Source organism: Amblyomma mixtum, chromosome 3, assembly GCF_055824585.1.
Source record: "Amblyomma mixtum isolate Tamu chromosome 3, ASM5582458v1, whole genome shotgun sequence".
Taxonomy (NCBI): Eukaryota; Metazoa; Arthropoda; class Arachnida; order Ixodida; family Ixodidae; genus Amblyomma; species Amblyomma mixtum.
The window spans coordinates 307622090-307645354 of record NC_143014.1 but is presented as its reverse complement, the minus strand read 5'-3'; the positions used below and the strand labels follow the sequence as shown (position 1 = coordinate 307645354).

At 47.7% G+C, this 23265-nt stretch overlaps 1 protein-coding gene across 13 annotated transcripts in view; it reads left to right on the top strand.

Moving 5' to 3' along the window:
• LOC149355532 (uncharacterized) overlaps positions 1–23265 on the top strand; it is a 68583-nt gene that overhangs the window by 12303 nt on the left and 33015 nt on the right. For 6 of the 13 annotated variants that reach the window (XM_089583848.1, XM_089583844.1, XM_089583842.1 and 3 more), the window contains exons 5-7: positions 3715–3825; positions 4333–4405; positions 5244–5329. In XM_089583848.1, the coding sequence (XP_089439974.1) occupies positions 3715–3737 (23 nt within the window). In that variant the 3' untranslated portion in view covers positions 3738–3825; positions 4333–4405; positions 5244–5329. The remainder of the gene's footprint in view (positions 1–3714; positions 3826–4332; positions 4406–5243; positions 5330–23265) is intronic. The other 7 variants (XM_089583851.1, XM_089583845.1, XM_089583852.1 and 4 more) reach the window with 2 other exon arrangements.

Sequence of the window (23265 nt, the reverse complement as noted above, 5' to 3'; positions counted from 1 at the left end):
CGCCGCTATCAGAATCTTCGGCAAAGGAGATTAGCATCTTTTGTTCACGGCGACGCAGTCTCCAGAGGCGCCCCCATACCAGCGTCCCTTGCGTCTTCTCCGAAAACCAGCGCCTTTGGTCAACGCAGCCCGATGGCGCCTGCCTGGCTCGCCTGTCACCTCTGGCTGGGCCTCAAATGACAACAGCGCCCGTGTACTGTGCGAGGTCAGTGCCCGGTAAAGAGACCCAGGTGGTCGACATTATCCGGAGCTCTGTACTACTCCGTTCCTCATAACCTGAGTCGTTTTGGGGCTCTGAACCCCATAAAAACACACAAAACAAATTTTCCTACCGGAGTGGCGAGTGTCCCTTCCCCTTGGAAGTCGCACGGAAGTAAGCCCTTGCACGTGTGCGCGCCTCTGTATTTGTGCTTCGGTGTTTTTAGTGGCCGTTTGTCAACGAAGCTGAGAACAACCAAGACAGTGGACGAGAAAACTACGAGCGGCGAGCAGTGTGTGTGCGGTTGCTCGACTGTGCGGATGCGCGAGCAAGATGGAGCGAGGTGTATGAAGCTGCGAGCGTGCATTTATCTTGTAAATAAGTTTTCGTTGTATGTATAGACATCTTTTGTTTTCAACGTACGCGTTCAACCGTTTTTCCAATCAATGTGTGTGACGAGTGTACACCGAGAGCGTGTAATGAAGCACAGAAATGAATTTATCACCCGTGTAATCACGCAATTCGCCCAGAAAAATCCGTGGAGTCTACAGTTGCTGTTCAAGGAAGACTGACTGAGTGACTGTAGTTGCGTGTTTGTGACCATATTGTGCTGTGTGCTGGTCATCAATCCGGGTGAGTCGAGAACCCGTATGCAGCAATACTGAGCACTCTTCTCCACGAAGTGACAGTATATTTTTGGATTTTTTATTAATTTTAATTGTTTCTTCGTTGATAAACTGCAATGTATCTCTCCTAGCCACAGTGTAATTTGCTGTTTGTAATTTTTATTTCATGTGTGTATTTCACTTATTTTTTATTTATATATAAATAAATAAATTCATACCGCAAATAGTGCCTTTTTGCTACGAACATGCCCCCCCCCCCCCCCCCCCTCCGGCGCCAACAACCAATGGGGCCCCCCCCTGCAAAAAATTCTGCGGACGCCCTTGGACGTTACTACTGAATCTAGCGGAATGGCTGCACACTGCGTTGCTGCGAAAGCGCTAGACTTCTTGTGCATACGAAGCAGCGCTACGTAGCCACAATCAAAACTGCAAAACATTCTCGCTGTGTCTGCCGTTCGTGCTGCGAGCGCATGGCAGTATTTGTTTGACCGTTCTGTCGTGTAAATAAGGCAGCTATGACGCTTTGCCTTTCTGCTAAAAGACCGTCTGAGAAGCGTCAGCAGTTCGCGGACTACAGGCGCTTGAATTCTCAATTTCTGCGGTGGCAGTTTTGGAATTTCGGCAGTTAATCGTGCTGTTTATCCACGATGTGCCCTGCATGACTAGCTGAGAGTTATCAACTGATATTAAAAGCTGAAAGTCGTGTACATTCTTGCGAGCACCGCAGCCGGCCAGTTTTGCTGCCGAGTTGAGGCAGCTCGATTATATCACAGCGCAGAAGAATTCTGCTACAAACTTCATGCACAATATGCGCTCCACAAAGAAAAGTGGTCGCTGACGTATTCAACAACGTACAAATATGTTACGGATCACAAACAGTTCGGCCGGGTACCTCACGGCGCACCGTGACACCACGCGAGCTGGCCTGAAACGACCGCAAGCATGGCGCGCTTGCCGCGACGACGCTCGCGCCGTCTGGTAGCGCGGCCTCAGTGAATACCTCCTATATATAGTTAAAAGGTGACTCCAGGATTTTATTAACCTCCACGCATTTTGCTGAAATTTTCGTGGCGGGTGTTCCTTAGTCTTCTATCTTGTATGCAAGATTGCATAGCTTGGAAGTGTTCTGTTTCAGTGGAAATTAATTTTAAATTTTCCTGTGTCCTGCTCTCAACCGGGATGATTTCTACAAGCAATCTTGCTTGTGTGATGTCACGGGCTGCACACCCACCGATATTCACTTTGCATTTGCTGGTGGGAAAAATTCCTAGCTTTTTTTTTTTCGGGGGTCATTTAAGGCAAATAATGATCGAAGCTGTCACTTGGAGCTGCCAGTTTAGGCAATCAGCGCATGCAACATATTTTGCAACAGTGTCAGTGACGTCATGTGTTGGCCTGTTGCGATATCAAACTTTGGTCGAAACTCAGTTTTGTTTTCGGTCACCTGGTTCTTGATGTCTTCCTGTGAAAGCACTACAAGTGCCATTAGGCTTGAAAATTTCGCTGAGTCAAGCCTCCAGCGTCTGCAGTGAGTTCAGCACGAGAACCACCCCCAGACGAGAGACAGGAGGGAAAATTTGTATTGATGGAGGTAGAGAGGTGGGCACATTGATGCCCCCAAGCAAGGAGCGAGTGCAGAGAGAAGGAAAGTGGCACCGAATGCGAGCGCACGTCGCGGCTGATCCAACGCAGCATGCCAAGTAGGGCAAAATGTGTGTAATGCAGGAAATGTAAAAACATAAAAAATCATTACCAAGCCATAAAGCCAGCCAAAGTAGAGCAAAGAGTAAATGTAGCAAATATAAAGCACGAAATCGTTATAGAGCCCTAAAAGCCAGCCAGAGTTAAGTGATAATAATTGGTGCAACTATCTGGCAATGGGATGTGGCAAAAGAGAAAAGCATCTCCTAAAAGCACATTCTGTTTACGCAGTTCATCACATCAGACCATCTGAGCATCTGTCAGTTTTTTTATTAATGTTTTCCTGCCTTTATTCTTTGAGAAACCATTTATTAGAACTAAGGCAGGGAGGTCTGAGAAATCCTTTAGAGTTTTGCCCTTCAAGCCTTCATGCCACCACCGTATATGGTAGTGGTGTGGAGTCCATAAATTTTGAAAACTAGCAATGGCTCAGTGGCAGTGTTAAGCATTAAGCACATTGGCTGTTAAGAAAAAAAGTCTCTAGCAGAACCAGGGCAGAAACTTCTGGTTCTGGATCCAAGCTCTGAAAAGCAGTCACAGTAGCTGGTGTATAATTAGAATGTTTTTCTGATATACAGGTCTGTAATGCTTAATCCGTTGAACCAGCTGGGAATTTTATTTATCGGCGGCTGGCAGTCTCCATGCGAGGCCTTAGGCCAGAGTGGATTTTGCAGAGAATTGGAATACATTGCCAGCTTTCCCAACAGAAGCATCACAGAATGTTGCATAGCCTTGTAAGTGAGTTTGTTGAATCAAGCTCTGAGAAAATAGATGTTCATTTCCCTCTAGCAAGACTTGTCCTAATGTGCGATTATAAAGCTTCACTGCATAAGGGCACTAGGCGAATTTCATTTTGCTTGAACGTTACTGTGGCCTCGCACACTACGCATATAATTTTGTAAGTGTTGCGAAGTATGTAATCAGAGATAGCTTTTGCAGGCACTGCTGTAATGTTTACGAACATGTCAAAACATATGACAGCAAGGGCAGTCAATGTTCTGCCAATATTCTGGTAACAGTTTTCAGCAGTAGTGTTGATCAGCCAGCTTCAGTGTCATAGAAATTCTTCAGACGTTGCTTATGTAGAGGCAGCTGTGAGTGTGTGTTTGGATCATGTTGCTCAGAGTGGAGGATTTGTCCACCAGTGTGCATCATATGTGCCTCATGGTGCCGATATTTCTTTTTCAGGTGTGTGTGTGGCAGTGTCTTAATGAGACTTTCATGGTCAGTAATTCAAGACGATGACTTCATTCGTTCCAAGCTCATCTGCCAGTATGATGTGGACCCACTGGACAGGGGGTATGTATTAAAATTTTAATTTTGGAGTTGCTGACTGGACTGCTGCGCTGGTGCTTTGACCACATGGTGGCTACAAAAGTTAGGTGTGCAGAAAAAGTGCATCCTTACGTGTCACATTAGGAAATGTGTCTCGGTGCTCTCCATTTTGGGTGTTAACTGCGGTATGATCTGCCATGTGGCATCAAAAGCTGAGCACCTTGGATAGTATTGCATGTAAGGAAGAGAAAAAGGCATAAAGAAAGATGTGAAGAAACTGCCCTAATACCTTTTTTTATGCCCATTTTTTTTCCATGCCTGCCGTCTTGCATAGTTCTATACTTTCTTTGGGTTTTTTTTGGGGGGGGGGGGGACCTGTGTGGGGGTGTTTGTACAGACCTGATTGATGGATATTGGCTGTGCATTGCATGTAAAGCAATGCTGACTTGCTGTAGCTTGCCTCCAAGCATTGGGCTGGTTACTTGCACTTCCATTGTTTGTTTTGTCAGAGCATGCTCTCTTCCCTCGCAGACATACAAGAGTCTCAATGACCCGACTGGAAAGGACGAGAAATGCACCAGTCACTACCTGAAGAGCAGCAGGGGTGAGTGCTGCACCAAAGATGCGCTTTACTGTCTACATAGTAAGGGCAGTAAATTCATTTGCATTGAATTAGGGGGGTACTTTGCTTCACCCGAAAAGCCCTGAAGGTTGGGGACACCAGCACACATGAGAGTGTTCGGATGCCTGTGGCCATCAGTGGCAGGTAAATGTCTCTGGCATTTACCTCCTCTGTGCTCCTCGGTGCAAAGAAGTCTACTGAAACCAAGTGGTTGAAATCCCTGAGATGGTACGGCCAATGTGACAATGGTTATTGCAAATTCATGGAGATGTGAACTTATTCTAATTCCTGGGTAAAGTACCTAATGCACAGCTTCGTGCTATGTGAGAGAGGAGCACTGTAGTGTGTGGCAGGTATTTTCTGCTCTGGCTCATGTGGGTTGTCACATTTGTATCAAGCATATTTCTTTCACATGCTGTCCTCAGTCAACACCCATGGGTTGAAGACTTCTGAGCTGATGGCACGGCAGATGATAGCGGCAGTGGTGTGATGCTCACAAAGGAAAACTAATCTCGTCACACATGTACGCAAGGCTTTCGCCATATCTTGGAACTGCGCTCATAGAACTCGATACTACATGCTCCTGTTATCAGAGTCAAAAGAAGTCATGATAACATAAATGGTACCACTGAATTCTACCATCTACCATGCATATCCATCACTGAATTGACTGGGAAGAAGGGTGCATAGCTGCTACTTAGTGCAGTGCGATTCACAGACTTGAGTTGAATCTATTTTACCTCCTGACAATTGCACATGTTTTTAACCACAGAGGTAGCAACCTCTTGCTTATATGTGTATGCACGTATTGTACCCGCAGGGGCATCTGCTACATGCAGATGTTGGCGAGTTGCGACACCACGGGTTCCTGAGCACCTGCAGGGAAATCCCCGCAGGGTGATTATGGTGAGCGGTGCTTCACCACAGACCCGAGCACCTGTGGTTAGTCATGCATGGCTCAGCCGTGTCTGGGGAAAAGGGGGTCCTGGTGGTTGAGTTGATGCTGAGCGTTTGGACCTTTAAGGCTCCTCGGCAGAGGCAACACACCACTTTGGCCCCAGCTTCCTGTGGACGGCACCTCCGGCCTTACCCAAGCGGGGGAAGTCGGCAGTTGCCTTTCCCTGTCCTCCGCTTCGTCTTTTACTTTCCTATCTTCTTTCTCACAACTCTCCTGTCACCTGTTCACTTCTTGGATTTTTTTTTTTTCCTGGCAGCTAGGGTTAACCTTGTGTGACCAACTAACCTGAGTTGTGTCATATTGGGTTATAGTTGGGGTGTACAGCTGACGTGGGCAGGGCTTGCTTGCAAGTTCCTCTCCCGTCCACTTGTTCGGCTCCATAGTGGGTGGCTGGCATTGTAGCCGAAAAACATACATATTTTCTAACTTCCTCTCCTTCATCAAATGATCGCCCTCTCAAGAGAAGGCAGACCGATGTCACCCAACAGGTTATGCAGAAGAACAATCAAAGTTCCCCAAAGTTCCGTGTTATGCATATTAGTAGAGAAACAGAAAAGTCTGCTAGAATAATCTCCCCATTCATTGTTGAGAAATGTCTTACGGTTGCCTTGGGCTTAGGGTACAAAGTTACAGAAATTACAAGTGGAGACCTCTTGCTTGAACTCTGAGGTAACATCCAGCATTCAAAACTTTCCAACATTGTAATCCTTGGGGGAGGTTCCTATCTCCATTACTGCCCACTGATCACTGAACACTGTCCATGGTGTGATTTCAGAAAATGATTTCCCTCCACCTCACTGAAACAGAAATCAAAGAAGAACTTGCTAGAACGTCATTGTTTACAGAAACAAAATACGAAAAGAAGGCTACGAAATCCTGACAAATGACATACCCTGACTTTTGCGCAAAGAGCTCTCCTTGACTCAGTTGAAGTCAGTTACAGTAGACTCTCATTAATTCAAACTCGAAGGGACCCCAGGATTTTGTTTGAATTATCAGGAAGTTTGAATTATCAGAAGTTTTTGTATATACAACTCTGGGCCAGATGGCAGAGCACACTATGATCAGGCATCTATTTGGATCATTTTTAAGCACTTCCATACCTCAACTACACGAAATAAACAAACTGCAGAGGTGGAAGGTACAGGACAAGTTTATTAGTCATCATCTACTGCTGACCAGACCTTTTAAAAATATCATGAATGGTCAACTGCTTTCGTGCTACATGCGCTTTCAACACAAAGCTCTCTATGCCAGTGAGAGCAGCCAGTTCATTTTGGGAGTTTTCTGCTGCCATCAGAAATTGGCGGACTTAAGCAATGTGATGGAATGCTTGAGCAGAGGTCACAGTGGATTCCTCTTCTCGCAACTCCTCCTCACTTTCACTACTGCCTTCTGGTGGCATCACCTCCGCTGCCCAGTCATCAAGGGTGTCCTCCCTCCGCACACACAGGTCGTCATCAGCAGCTGCATAATCGCCGAGGTCGGCAGCTACGTTGTGCAGTTGCAAAGCAGAAAGCACTTCGTTTGCATCATCGCTTTGCAGGCAACCTTCTTCACTTTGCTGGCAGTCAGGCAAGTCACTGCTGCAGCCAGGGATGCGGAAGGCGTGCTGAAAACAATTTTGTATTGTTGTTGGCGTCACAGCATTCCATGCAGCAGCAAGCATCCCCAACAATGACAGCAGTGTTATGGTGTATGGCATTGAATTGTCCATACACACCAACATTCTCTTCAGTAGCAGCTTCCTGTAATTGACTTTCAGGCATTTTATTACCCCTTGATCCAGGGGCGGGCTGGAGGACAGCTGTCGTATTGGGAGGCAAAAATTCGAGGCGAATTGCTTCCACTTCCAGCCTCTCCACTTCGCCATGTGCAGGGCAATTGTCGACGATGAGCAAGACTTTCCTCTTCGCCCGCTTGAACTGCCCGTCCAGTTTCCGGAGCCAATCCTCAAATAAGGATTGCATCATCCATGCGCGTGTGTTTCCCGCGTAATCAACTGGCAGTGTTCGGACACCTTTGAAGCACCTGGGGCGCTTTGACTTTCCGACAACAAAAAGTTCAGGCTTGTGGCTTCCGTCCATGTTAGCACAAACCATGACTGTCAGCCTCTCTTTGCTAAGTTTTCCGCCAGTGCACCGCTCGCCCTTTCGACACAACGTCTGATTAGGAAGGCACTTGAAAAACAGCCCCATTTCGTCGGCGTTGTAAGTGTCAGCCGGGGAGTATTCATGCAGCAGGTTCTTCAGTCGCGTGTGCTGCCAGTCGGTAGTTACGGCTTCATCGACTGCTGCCGCTTCACCACTTACTGTTTTGAAGGCGAGGCCGTGTCATTCCTTGAAGCGAGAAATCCAGCCATCGCTGCACTTAAAGCCTTCAATTCCGAAGCGCAGCGACAGCTGTTCAGCTTTTTCCTGCAGGATTGGTCCACTCACTGGCAGATTGGAGCTCCGTGCGCGCTTCAGCCGAAGGAGAACAGCCTTTTCGAGTTCTGGGTGCGCCGCTTCCCTAAGCCTTTTTCTGTCGGGCACGAAGCGGCTTGCGTTGCTCCGCAGCTTGTCTTTAACTTTTAGGATTGTTGTCAGAGTGCTTTTAGTGATTCCATATTTTGCTGCCACTGCAGTCTTCTTTACTTCAGCATCGACCTCTTCGATGGCCGCCAATTTCTCTTTGACGGAAAGCGTCCGATACTTTCCCCGCGGCGACATGGTCGATCAGGGAACGAGCGTGCACGGCTGGCGTAGTCAGTCCGAAAAGCAGGTCACGTGCTACAGAGTCGGCCGACAAGCGTCACTTTCGTACCCGTCGGCTTTTTGTTTTTTTTTCTCCGCGGCATGTTGACGAATGATCGTGCGGTGAGGTGCGCTTATTGTTAGATTTTTTACTGTTACGATATAAAAACGCAAATTTTCAGCTAGTTGCAGCGAAGCAGCAGATATTTTTCGTTATGAACACGCAAAAAGTACGAATAAACCGAATGGCGGAGTTTGAATTAAGCGGCTCTTAAATACATTGAAAGCATAGCGGGCCAACCAAAATTTTGAATTTTGTTTGAATTAACCGAAAGTACGAATTATCAGAGTTTGAATTATCGCGAGTCTACTGTACCTCAAAAACAATGTGAGACACTACATACCTAATCCTCACCGATGCTTAAACTGCCAAAGGCTCGGCCATAGTTCGCAGAACTGTCGCGGCCACAAAACTTGTGCAAAATGCACCTCTAATGATCATCAGTCTGAAAACTGAAGCCCCGACGCACTGCATTAACTGTGGAGGGAAACACCCTGCATAATCAAGGTCTTGTCCTTCATGTAAGACTGAGAAAGAAGTCTCAACTCTGAAGACGAAAGAAGGCATATCATTTAAAGAGGCAAGAAGACAAATAGCATTCACAAAGGACACATTCTCATTCAGAGCAGAAACAAATTTCGCCGATGTGGCATGTGGGGGCGGTGCACCACATGGCGTATCGGCCACTGCTCAGGCAAAGCCTCTGGCAGGGTCATCCATGCTCCAGGCAGGGACCGCGAAGGCTGCCCTGTCATCTCCCAAAACGATCCCTCTGCCCCTTGGTACGGCAGACAACCGGGCTTCTCCTCCACGTCGGAGGGGGCCTGAATTCCATGCTCCAGGACCTCTTTGCGGGCATCCAGTGCCTCAGGCAAGGTGATGGATGCAAGCCCCAGCAGACCCGCTTCTGTAGGGGTGCACAGCTCCCTGCAGCATGCAAAGAAGGATAAAGCCCGGATAATGGGCCCAGACGATAAATAACTTTTTCATGGAAATCCTGAAAAACACAAATGTGGCTTTTCTAGTTCAGTGTAACTATAGAGGTCTTTTGAAAAACTACACCGACATAACAGGCATATTAGGATCAATGCTACCTGTAGCTTTGCGTCTGCAGGAAACCTATCTAAGTCCACAACACAAGAAGATCCTGAAAAAATACAAAACTTTCTGTCAAGACCGAGAGCACGGTGTTAGAAGTACTTTAGGTGATACGACGACGCCCCCGGAGGCGAGACACATTTGTCCCTACTTCCCTCGTCCGCCTCTAGATGGCGTTAGCGTGAGTCGGGCCGCCCGTGCCCGTTGCCGAGCCTGTTTCACGTTCCACTTTACGGGTGATCCAGTGATCTCTGGCACTGCGGCGTTGATTTACGCTACCTAAGCAGACACTAGTAACGTTGCACGTCACTGTTATCGTCGCTGAACACTTGTTTGCATTGCAAGCAACTATAGGCGGTTTTAAACGCGAAATCGGCATTGATCATGATGTGCCGAACTGCGGTCGCCACAGTGTAGTGCTGTTGGGGCGGCGCATTGTGATTTGATATGTTCAGTTTTCACCATTTTAATTTTTATTTTTCCACTTGCCCAATGCCTCCAACTCAGTTTCAAGAGTGTGGATAACATATATCTATATTTTTAATGCTTCAAGCTGGTACTTGTGTAAACTGCAAACAAGCTGCAGATGCGATTCCGCAACACAGAGAAATTGAGGCAAGTGGCAGAGTTTGCGATACACATGATTTATTTTGACGAATGCCAGTGAACAGCAAAGTAATCATCAGTGATGCTAGCAGTTCTTGACAAGTGACAAAGACGGCAGTGACATAAATTTAAACGAAATATTTACAGTAACGGCAGAAAAAGACAACACGCATGGAAACTCTGAACTCTAAACGTACTTCTGTACATCTTTAGCCATAGTCCTATACACAGTATCATCTCATGACAACCCATTACGTTGTTCAATAAAAAGGCAGCATACCACTTATGCCAGCTTTGATAGTTTGCGAAGGTTTTGGCTTTTAAGAGGATTCTGGTGTGGGCTAGTTGGTTCATGCTTAATAAACAGATTCACAACAGCGCTACGGAACGAGGACAGAAGGAACACGAAAAACACAGGACAGGGCCCATCCTGTGTTTTTCGTGTTCCTTCTGTCCTCGTTCCGTAGCGCTGTTGTGAATCTGTTTTGGCTTTTGTTGGGCTCATTTTTCTTGCTGTTTGCAGTACTGGCACATTCGTAATTGGACGTAATAGTGCAGCACTTGTACCATTATATCTCTTTTATGTTCTGGACATGGAAAAGGGAAATTGAAGTTTTCTAGCACGTAGTCAATGGTTATGTCATACACTTCTTTGTCATCAGCGTGCTTTTGAAAGATTTCTTCTGTCTGCTTCACAAAGTAGAAGAGCGCGGAGTGAGGATGTTTAAGCCCTCCACAGGTTTTCCACATTACAAGAGCCGCTTCAGGCTTTCTTGCCACATTATCTGTTGCAACTAACCCGAGTCTACACTGTGAACAACCCGTGTTTTTCAGTAGCTTCCTGGACAGAGAGCCTGTCACATAGTAAACAATGCAATCTGTCACTTTGGTCACCATGGAGACATTCTCAAACACAGCCTCGCATTCAATTTCGTTCTCCACATAGCCATCAAGTTTTGCCTTAAGCTCTTCCAGTCGAGACTGACTGGGCGCATCTTCTAAAAATGCAGCTGTCAGATCTGAAAGACTCAGCAGACGTGGTTCCTCTTTAGCCTCCAACTGGCAGTTCCCGTACTTAGGCGGTTTCATAAGACTGTAAATAGACAGCATGTTGTAAAGCTGCAGAAAAGTTGGCAGACAGGGTGTTCATTTTGGCAACCTGCTTGACGGATGATGCCAAAAAATTTTTCCAGAACATCTTGATTAAATTTTGCTGTCAGGATATACTTGAAATCGCATTTTTACAAAAGGTGTTAGAAAGCTGCATTGTGGAAAGTATGGTCACTCGCAACCCTTCAGCAGTTGTGTCTGATAAAAAGTTATGGCAATCAATTCTTCCTGCCTTGACATCCTTCTCCCACTCATTCGGCCACGGTAAAGGAGACTCCAGCACTTTAAAGTCCTCGCCACCCAACCTCAGCCCTTCGTTTTGATGTCTGCGATTTAGTGCATCAAACAAATTATTAATTCTGACTGAACTCAACTGTGCTTTCTACATTTCGGAGTCCCTCTATCCCTCTCTTGGAATAAAACGGCAGGCTGTTTGCAACGCTCATACTAAAAAGCTGAGTAGCCAGCTTTACTCTCATCTTTTCTGTATTAGTTGGATTCAAATGAGAAAACGACAGTTTTGGACATACCCTGAGTTGGCCTTCAGCTTTCATGTCTGCCACAAAGAGCTTATCATAATGCGACCAAAACACTCGGCTCCCATTCATGCAAAACATTTTGTACTGCAACAGGCGATTGCGTACACATTTGATGAGATGTGGTGCGTCCGAAAAAACAAAAAACATTGCGGTCGTCACATGCAGGGTTCAAAAAGCTATTTCTAGCGCCGTCTAGAACTCCTGTTACACCGAAATGTTTCCACATTGACAAAGACAGCTGGTTGGTTGGTTGCAGCACCATCACACACAATTCCATCGACAAGTGCACCAGCATCTTCAAGTAGGATAGCCTTCATTATAAGTTGTGCCAGTATTGTCCCTTTCGTTGGTCCACAGCTTGCAAAGACCGCGGTAGGTTGGAAATAATTTTCACCAAAAGAACGGAACACTGAGACTAGTCCATGGTCTGCCAATTGGTTGGGTGCTTGTACCTCGTCTTCGAAGTCCGCATGACCAATGTAGGTCATTGTTCTCGCATTAACTTTCATTTCCTTGTGGACATGGATCTCATCAAATATCGGAATTCCATGCCGCTTAAAACTATCCTTTGTCGTCAGCTTTCTTTTGAAGGCAGAGAGGAAACGGGTGTCAAAGCCACAATTAACACGCACCATAGATAAGTACATCCTTATAGTTGATGTGCAAGGAAGTGGTAAGATGTTGTCTCTAAGGAAAGAGTACCCTGATGGACTGTGTATATGCAAGAGAAGACAGAGCAAAAGCCATTCTTCGATGTTGCATCTGCTCTTTTTGTTGGTGCATCTGGCAGCTGCTATACATTCTTTAATAGCTGTTGTCTGCCCTTCTGGAAGTTTCAAATGCTGCAGCTTGTCATCTAGGGCCTCATCAGAAATGGATGATAACTTTTTTTGAGTGTCCTTGAGTTGAGTCGTCAGTGCCTTCACTCTCTTTGTCAGACGGCTAACCGATATCTTCAAAGCATACTGAGCCCTTCTGAAAAGAACACTATCGCCCTTTTTAGCAGTAGTCATGCGGATGTATCGTACAGACTTATTTCCTGTACTTTTGCTCAGCATGCGCTTGTAGTGTATTCGAAGTGTTGTTTCTAGGCACTTGCAACGAGGGCATGCAGTCTCGGGTACCGTTTACAAAGAAAGCGCAGTTATTGTGCCGCCACCGGCTGGTGATGTCAACGAAGGCAGTAGCTGGGCGAACATTTGTGTACTGCTTGACTGCTGGTCCACCAACACACTCAAGCGCATCTGGTGCACATGCAGCAACAGCTTTTCAATATCAGCAGTGCATGCTATATCGCTAGGAACTTCAAGAGACTGAAGAGTCACATGCTTACCTAGCAAGGCAACAGTTACAACAAGGTCCGAGTCGATGCTGATTGCTTTCCTTAATATTATATGGCTAGGAGGAGCACCCATATAGCTATACCTGCCATCAGCCTCAACAGCATTGGGCAGTACCACTGCGGCTTGAGAAATCTGCACCTCACAGAACACAATTGCCCGCAGCCCATCGATGTCAGTCTTATGGCATGCCCACGCATCAGTCGGCAAAGTTATGCACCCAGGATTGTGAAAAACCTCATCGAAAGGCCCTTTCCTGAGTTCAGCATCCGGACTGGTCGAACTTGAGCAACTTTCAGGCGCACTTCCACTGTCCACACTGGATGATTGCAAGGATTCGCTTGAAGTTTTGCCGTCGTTGGGTGCCTGTGTGCCCAGTGGGCCGTTGTCTGCAGCACGATGCTGCTTGGGAGCGGCGGGGCTGTGATGATCCATAGGCTCTTTTCTTTGTTTTGTCTTCTTCGACAAGTAATCCGGGCATCCGGGAAAAATCGTCGGACAGGCGTCACCAGGCAAAGTAGCTATTCGTGGTGCACTTGCTAACACTTCACCGTTGAAATGAGCCTCCCATGTTTTAGTGATGAAGCTCGGTTCAGAGTGCTTCTCGCACACGTGGTCAGTCGGCTGCAGCAAGCAGTCCTTGCGCGGTATGGCGTGTCGCCAAGTTTTTAGGCGGTCCTCATCCTTTGGAGCTGCAAACAGGGACACCTTCTCATAGCACGTCTTGTAACCGGAGTTACATCGAGGAACGAAGCACTTTCTCTCCATGTCGTCACTTTTTCATCACTGTGCGACTGGGCGCAATGGTTGGTGAGAATAATCGCTTCTCCAAGTAACGATTCTCGTGAAGAGGGCGAGAATGACGGCGAATGTCAAGCACAGCACAAGAGCTAGCTAGCAAGTGAAGTGAGCACCACGCGCGGAGATAGTGCTAGAATAGTGCGGCGATGGGGGACGGTAGGCCCGACCGGTCCGACACAGTGGCGCCCTCTCTCGGCATTCTCTAAAGTTCGTCCGAATGTTCTCCGCGGCGGTTGCCCAGCGGAGGCGCGCCGTTGTATCACCTAAAGTACTAACACCGTGACCGAGAGCAAGCTGATAAGCTTTCAGGCGGCATCGCAATGATTACCCAAAGCAATGTCCCAGCACAAGAAATACAACTAAAAGCAATATTCGAGCCCGTTGCGGTCAGAGTAATCAGTCAGAAAACAGTAACAATATGCTCTGTGTACATTCCACAAAACATCACAATACAAATTCAAGATCTAGAAGACCTCTTTGAACGACTACCAGAACCATACCTGGTAGTCGGGGATTTTAATGCCCACTCTTCTTTTTGGGAAGCGAGTGAACTGACAGCAGAGGACAAGAAATTTGGGATTTTACACTTTCCAATAATATATACTTATTGAACAAGCCACTATAACCCAAGCTCGGGAAAAAAGAGCTGTCTTGATTAAAGGGGTCGTGAAACGTTTTCCGAAAATTTTGAACGACGTGTGTATTTGGAATTCTGACCCTTCATTCTATAGTATACCTTGGTTCGTTTCATCGTCTGGGTTGATTGAATAGCGAAAAAAACTAAATTTCGGTTTCCCAGCGCGCGTCCCCCTCAACTCACAGCAAACGTCATTTTAAGAAGCCAATCAGAGGCTTCTGTCGTCAACACAACATGGCGGCTTAGCGAGGCCTGTTTAGCCATAGTTGACCGAGGTTACAGCACGCATATTGACTCGAATGTGGCACTGTCGTCTGCTCCGAATGGAGTCTGCTAGCTGTCAAGCTGACATATGTGCGAAAACTTGGCCGGCGCGCCGCACCAGTCGACGCTTGCGAACGGCCGCCTACTGCAAGCAGGGACACTGAGCGGCAAGCATCTTTGCGCCGCTAGACTCATGCCCGGCCCACAACCGGTGGAACACTTTGCCACCGCACACCAGCGCCAGCGCGCTGCTTGGCTACTGAAGTTCGCACCAGAAAAGACAAAATAGCGGTGTTATAAGAAAGACTGCCGGCTGTACTCGGGCGGCGACAAAGCATGCCTGCCCACGTAGCGCGCTTTCGGCAACGGCGCTGGACACGGGCGCGCCGGCCGACGAACTGCACTGCTCCCTGGCTGCCCTGGTCGTCGCTAGGCCTGTTTCGCATAGAAACCGCGATGGACAGCGCTTCGGAAGTAGCCTGGGTTATAATAAAATGCCTGCTTTTGGCATCGCTTTATTGTTAACACCATCGTCTCACAACAAAAATATGGTCATTGTTGCGGTGCGCTCGGCAGCGGAGCTATATAGCGGACGCCAGGCGCGCAAGCCGGACCGCAACAGCCGGGCAGCGGCAGCTGAGCGGCGGTTGTGGCAAGAAATTTGCTCGTATTACAGTTGCTGCTTCTACCAGCAACTCGGCATTGTTCAACGATCCTCAAAAATGATCTATTTTCCACACTTCTTGCTTCCGCAGTTTATTATTTACGTGAAGAAAAATCTTTAGCTCATTTTTATGACACCAGCGGACGGGATCCAGGTTTGCCGGCCGGCCTGCAGACTCGCTGTATTTCACATTCGCACCAGAAATGACAAAACAGCCACACTATCAGAAAGGCTGCCTGTTATGTTCGAGCAGTGGCAGCATGCCGAGCTTTCAGCAACGACGCCGCCTGCGGACGCGCCGGGCGATGAACTGCGAGGCTTGCCGGCGGCCCTGGTCGTCGCTAAGCCTACCTGGTTTTGCATCGATACTATCGATACCGCAGCTGAGGGAGCTTCAGAACTGGTCAGCGCTGTAAAAGGTACTACTCTCGTCACCTCTTTAACTGTGAACCTGTCCTATAATAAAATAAAGGTATGCTCGATTTCCGCGACGCCAGCGGAGCTAGCAAATGCCAGCTATGCGAGTGGCGACCAGGCAGTAAATAAAGCGGTCATGAGATGAAATTTGCTTGTATTGCCGAATTAAATACTGCCAGCAACTCGGTATCAGCCAACGATCCTCAAAAATGAATCATTTTTGGCATTCATCTATTCCAGGGCTTGTTATGAGCGTGAACAAATAATACTAGCGTGTTTTTCTGACGCCGGCGGCCGGCATCCAGGCTGACAGGCCGGCCCCGAGAAATGCGCCCCCGCGTCATTATGATGCTGGCGCTCTGCGCGCTCGCATTCTGCCCCTTGTCAGTGCGACGCGCCGCGTGTGGCCTGTCATTGACATCGGTTGGGCGCAGGCGGCGAGCTGCTGTCAGCCATCGTTACGCCGCTCGCAACGGCACATCGCGCGCCCGGCAAGTAGCAGTCATGCCGACAGCCCGCGACACCTCTGCCTGCGGGAGCCCCGACCGTGAACCTCCGAACCCGGTCGTGGACTCGAGTCTTCATCTCTATCGCAAGGGGTGGGTTGACTCGCAGCCCCATCTGCAAATTATGCCTAACCCTCTTCACGCTTCTTGAATATATTTTTCTGCAGCAAAGAAGAGAAGCGCGGAGCCGATGCGCGCCGCGATAGCTGACTCGTTCGTATCGAGTTCATGTAAACAGAGTCTTCGATATGGGCTGACCTTGCTCAGCTCGATTCTCTGACTCAGACAACCGCTGTCAAGGAACACCACCTAGATAGGTTCACGTAAGCAAGGCTATGTCGAGCCGCTGATACTGAAGCCAAGGAGGATGGAGAAGCAGAACCGAAACTGGTCCCAGGTCAGTGATTGATGTATGACCACGCGCTGCAGTTTAACAAAGTGCAATTATGCGTGCAAATAATTGGAAAACCTTGTTTCACTTTCTGAATCTCTCATAAAGGTATTATTTTAGGGCAAACGAAAGTTGAAGATATCCGTACGTTTCTGAAGATCTTAAAATGATGTAGTCGAGTAGTGCGTGTGCCAGCCGACGGCGGCGCATGGTCATTTCATGAGCACAAAAAGGCACCGATTTCGAACGGGCTTTATTAAATACAGACTCAATATTGAGTCGAAATATTTCGGAATCAGCATGTCTAATGTTTATGGAAGCAGTAAAAATTAAAACCGGGCAGCTTCATTTTCTTTTCACAACCACTTTAAGCATTCACATTACTTTCAGTTTTTAATGGTTTTATATAAAATAATTTAGATGACCCCTGGGGAAGTGATCATTTGCCTGTGGTCTTAAAGTTATCATCCTCAGCACATATCATGCCAACCAGACCAAGCCGCTGGAAATACACTACTTACATAATCTCTGCTGCAACAATAGGTATTCCCCAAACTTCAGGGCTGGTACAGAAAAAACAAGGTATGGTGGACTTGGGAATGTAGAGCTGCAAAAAAGAAACAAAACAAAGCATGGGATGTTTTTCATAGGTACCCTACGGCAGAGAACCTACTCAATTTTGAGAAAGCTGGAGCCAAAGCGCACTAAATCTATCGAAACACGGAGAAAAGTTCATGGAGAAAGTATGTTTCTTCAGTCTGTTAAAGAAATTGTGGGAGCAGGTTCGCAAATTTAATTGCTACTACTCGCCGTTCACTTTCCCACTGTTTTCAACCCTAGGTACTCAAACAACCTTAGAAGAACAGGGCAATATATTAGGCAATCATTTCGCTGCTGTTTCTAGTTCCTTCAACTACACAGATACATTCCAAAAATACAAGCCCGTAGCAGAAAAGCAAAAGCTTCCTACAGAAGAAGACGTGAATGAAGACTGTAGCAGACAAATTACAAAACAAGAACTAAATAGAGCACTTTCTGCAGGTAAACAGACAGCTGCAGGCCCAGATAATATACACTACACTATGCTAGTACATCTTTCTGAGGCTGCTGTAGGGGCTCTCCAAGAATCGGCCTTTTTCATTTTCCTGTGCTGCCACCTCGCGTAAAATGCTGGAAGCTCACTGGAAGGATACTGCGCGTCCAACCCGGCCGGACTGAGTGCCGCTGTGGAGCACGTTTTGTTGGAATCTGTCGACGATGGCGTGTCCTGGGCAGCACCTAGTATCTGGAGAATTTCTATGGCTGACTGATGGCGGGGTGCGAAGTCCGAGGCAGGCGGCTGTGCCCACCGAATAGCAAATTTTTCAGTATCTCCGATCATCCGGCATGCGATATGATCGCCAGCTAAGCAAGGGCCGCCGCTTCAAAGATGAAGGCTACATTCGGAACGTAATGTTCAATGAAATATCCCCAATCATTTCCCATTTATTGGTGTTAGTGCTGTTTAGCTTTATCAAAACATGCCACAGCTTAGTTGCATGGAGGCCGATATGCATACAGTCACGATATTGAATGTGCAAACTCTTATGTGCTTGCTGGTGTGCGATTCCAGTTTGCAGTGTTTTAATGTAGGAACAGATTAAATGGCCACATTTTTGCCTCGAGTGTCCTCTATTTTTTCTTCCGTTCCACCATCCGCCTGGGATCTGTACGGATGTGCGTGCTGCAAAACTTTTGGAGATAACTTAAGGGGTGGAGACACCAAATTTTGAATCTATAAAAAGCGGGCTATGGGATTCCTATGTATGCAAGGGCACTCACGGCCAGGTGTTGGGCACAACAAACGTTTAAAAAATATTTTAATTCGGTTCCAAAGATTACCTAAATGCTCACTCTCACTATCTAGACCCATCGTTAGCACCATCAACGTTGACGTCGCAAGGTAGGTAGAAAAATTAAAGTTTTAGTGACGTCATACCAAAATACAGTGACGTATGATGAGCGGGGCACAGCCACAGCCGCGTGAGCGCAGTCGACGCACCAGCGAGCCGCATTTGCTGCTAACCACCACTCGCTTGGTTAGTTTTTGTTAAAGTATTGCCGAACTATGCTTGCTTAAAGGCGGGGACACGTGCGAAAAGTGAGTGCGATCTGCGGCGCGCCGTTGCGAACAGCGTTGCAACGTCCAATCGCAGCTCGTCGCCTGCGTCCGGCCTGCTAGATGTGAACGGCGGGCCGCTCGCAGCAAACGCAACGACGGAAAGCGGCAGCCAATGCGAGCGCGGAGAGCGGCAGCGTCATGATGACATAGGGCGCACTCCTTGGAGCCGGGCGGCCTGCGCCAGTCTTCGTGCCGACCGCCGGCATCTAAAGAATGCGATAGTATTGTTTGTTTGCGTTCATAGCAAGCCCTGGGATATATGAATATCAAAAATGCATCGTTTCTGATGATCGTTGGCAAATACAAAGTTCTTGGTAGGAGTGATGACTGCGATGCAAGCAAATTTCATCCCATAGCCGCTTTTGTGCTGCTGCTACCTGGTGCAGTTCACCTGCCGTCTGCTAGCTCCGCTGCTGAAGATGTCGTGGAAATCGAACGTATCTTTCATTATGGGACAAGTTCACAGTAAAGGGGTGCCGAGAGGAGCACATTTCGGAGCACTGGCTAGTCCCGAAGTGCCCTCAGCTGCAGAGTCGATGCGAAACCAGCTAGGCCCAGTGACGACTAGGGCAGTCTGGGACCAGCGCGCATGTCGTCGCCCGGCGTTGCCGCGGGCAGTGTCGTTGCCAAAAGATCCACTTTTCGCACAGTCATGCTGTCGTAGCTCGAATCTAGGAAGCATCCTTTCTGGTAGCATGGCTGTTTTGAATTTTCTTGTGTGGATGTGAAGCACGTCGAGCTTTTCCGGCCAGTCGGCCAGCCTGGATCCCGTCTGCTGACGTCATAAAAACGAGCTAAAGAGTGTTCTTGACGTAAATAACAAACCCTGGGACAAGAAATGTGAAAAAGCTGTCATTTTTGAGGATCTCTGACCAATACTGAGCTGCTGGTAGAGGTAACAACTGTGATATGAGCAAATTTCTTGTCACAACCGCCTCGCAGCTGCCGCTGGCCCGACGTTGGGGTCCGGCTCACCTGGCGCCCGCTAGCTCCGCTGCCGAAGGCGTCGAGGAGATTGACCATACTATTATTTTATTGTGAGATGATGCTGTTGACACTAAAGCTATATGTGAAAAGTAGGCCTTTTATTATAGCAGCGCAGGCGACTTCCTAAGCGCCGGCTGCTTGCGAAACAGGCTATAGGCCTAGCGACGACCACGGCAGCCAGGCAGCAGCAGAGCTCGTCGCCAAGAGCGCCCGCGAGCGGTGCCGTTGCCGAAAGCTCCCAAGATAAGCAGGCATGCTTTGTCGCTGCTCGAGTATAGCTGGCAGTTCTGATAACAAGGCGATCTTGTTTTTTCTTGTGATATTTCTACACCATACCAAGCAGCGCTTAGGTACTGCTGAACGGCGGCGAAGTGTGACATCGGTTGTGGGTGCAGCTTGGGTAGAGCGGTGCAGTGATGCTTACTGGCATTTTGCAAAGTGCTTTGCATCCTCACGCGAACCCGTGAAGGCGATATTAGCATGCAATAAAAAAAAGTCTATGTCCTCACTCACTGGAATCAGATCCGTCAAAATCCGAGTTGCTGGGACTAGCCATGCCGTTGTTTGTTTTCATGCGCTGGTCAACACGTGTGTGAGAAACCAGACGATGCAGCATTAGGTGCGTCATAACTTTTGTGGGCCGGAGCCCTCCACTACGGCGTCTCTCATAGCCTTAGTCGCTTTGGGACGTTAAACCCCATAAACCAACCAACCTGACCAAGCAAAGCAGTTGATCTTCCCCCTTTGTGACGTCACTGTACAACTCGGCGTTCCGAAACCGAAAATCGTTCTCCTAAAAATGCGATAATAAATTATTCACTGTGAATATATGAATCTTTGAGTGTGTATCATGCTTCCTGGAGCCATAAGAAAGGAGCCATAAGGAAGGAGCCATAAGGAAGGAGCCATAAGGAGGCATAAGAAAGGCTGCAGCAAAGCACCCCGCCACGTAGGAAGCCGGTTTGTTTACACTTCCAATATGTTTCGCGACACCGCCGCCAGGGGATGGGTGCATGCGCAGTCGCGTCGTGAAAAAGGCAGATTCTTTTACGAAATCTGGCTTTCAGGGAAGATACATAAAGCATGGAAAAAAGCAGTCATAGTACCTTTCTTGGAACCTGGAAAATCATCAAGTCCCAGTAGCTATAGACCTATAGTACTAACCAGCTACCTAGCAAAATCATTTGGAAGTGTTTTGAACATCCGCCTCATCTTTGCCGTTCCATCTCATCAGCTTCTCAACATACAACAGTGTGGTTTCAAAAAGATGTGCTCCACCACAGATCATCCTGTCCATCTCGAAAACACAGTTTGGGAGTCTTTCGTACACAAGCAACATTGTCTTGCAGTCTTCTTTGACATAGAGAAAGCATACGACACCACTTGGAGGTCTGCCATATTCCACTATCTAGCAGATGTAAGCATCCATGGCAGGATAGATACTGAACTTTTTGAGCGACTTTCTAGCAGGCCGTTCATTCCAAGTACATCTAGCTACTACCCTATGATGCAGTTACTTTCATCCAGGAGAATGGTGTGCCTCAGGGATGTATTCTAAGTACACTTTTTGTAGTAAAAATGAACTCCGTAGCAAAAATAACCCCAAAGTCGATCATGTATTCAGTCTATTTAGATTACCTGCAAATAGTATGTGCAGTCGTTTTCAAAAATACATAGCCTACGGCTTCAGCCGATGGAGGGGCCACACCACGGCGCTGCTGTCTCCGACCAGCGCTTGCTGCGAGAGTGCCCCGTGTGACGACAGCCTTCGCCCTCACTCTCGAGCTGTTACGTAACGCGCCTGATAAAGACTGCGGTGTTCACCTGTTTTGCCGCTGGGGCTCACTTCGAAAGAGGGCACCTGGATATTTGCGGGTGTCTGCGCGCGGCGTGTGGGCACGAAAATCGAGTGTCATGGCAAGGTGCTCTCGCTTTGCCGCGCTCACTTGCTGCTGCTTTTTAACAAGTATAGGCTCGGGCAGCGCAGAGAGACTGCGGTTTGTGGCGGCGAGGCTTTGCTTCTCTGTTCTAATTGCACTTCGCACGTATAGTTGTGCCAAAAGTGCGGTTTAAATTTTTTTCATTTAGTTTTAAGGCGCTTTAATGGCCCATTATTAGAAAAGTCAGTCGCGTCTGTGTAGGGAGATGGTGCAAAAAGAAGGGTGCCCTCATCGGCATTGCCTACATCATCAGGAAAGTAAAGCTGCATCAAGGTGGGTTATGACATATTGCTCTGGAACAGGGGTGGATTCTACTGGATTGCAGTGAATTAGGATTCAGTTGTATTACGGGCGTACTGCGGTGAATTCTGGCGGATCGCAATGGATTAAGGCTCTATTATATGAGATTAGGTTGGATTACATTGAATTGGGTAATTAGGAGTGGGTCATGTGAGATTAGGTTGGATTGTGATATATTATGTAGTGTAAAATTTTAAACCGTGCTTTTGGCACAACTATACGTGTGAAGTGCAATTAGAAGAGAGGAGCAAAGCTTCGCCGCCGCAAACCGCAGTATCTCAGCGTTGCGCAAGCCTTATACTTGTTGAAAAGCAGCGGCAAGTAAGCGTGGCAAAGCGGGAGCACCTTGCCATGGCACTCGATTTTCCCACCCACACGGCGCGCGCAGACACCCGCGAATATCCAGGCGCCCTCTTTCGAACCGAGCCCCAGCGGCGAAACAGGCGAACACCGCACATAGTCGTTATCAGGCGCATTACGTAACAGCTCGAGAGTGAGGGCGAAGGCTGTCGTCACGCGGAGCACTCTCGCAGCAAGCGCCGGTTGGAGACAGCAGCGCCGCAGTGCGGCCCCGCGGCTGCTCCGCCGGCTGAAGCCATGGGCTGTGTATTTTTGAAAACTACTGTATGTCCTCCACCATATCAACAAGTGAGAGACAGATACAAATGACCATAAATGAATTAGCTAATTGGGCAGATAGAAATGGATTTGTTTTCCCCACAAAAACCGGTAACTGTGCTGTTCTTGCTCAAATGAGGCTTATGCACGGACCCTAACCTGTACCTGAATAAAGTTTTGCCACCAGTAAAACAGGAAAACAAGTTCTTGGGCACAACATTTGACAGAAAGCTCACATGCCTACCTCACATAAAAAAACTGAAGAAGAAAGCACCTCAAAGCCTCAACATACTCAAGGTACTTTCACAAAAATGCTGGGGTTCTGATAGAACTTGCTTTTTACACATTTGTCGCTGTCTGGTGTGCTCCTGTTTAGATAGATTATGGAACCGTAGTGTATGGTTCAGCCAGGCTGTCATACTTGAAATGACTGGACCCGTTCACAACTTAGGTCTTCGTCTTTCAACCGGAGCGTAGAGGACATCTCCCATAAGTAGCCTTTATGTAGAAACAAATAAACCATCCCCAGCAGATGGAAGAACAATGCTCACGAGGGCGAATGTGCTGAAAACAAAGATCTCTACCAAAATGTGTTTGCTTTTCAATTGTTACGAAGTGCACTTGCCGAACACTAGTCAAGAGTAAACTGCAATCGATCAGACCTCTGCTTCTTTGTTTGAAGATAGTTGCCAAATCTTGGAAATCCTGG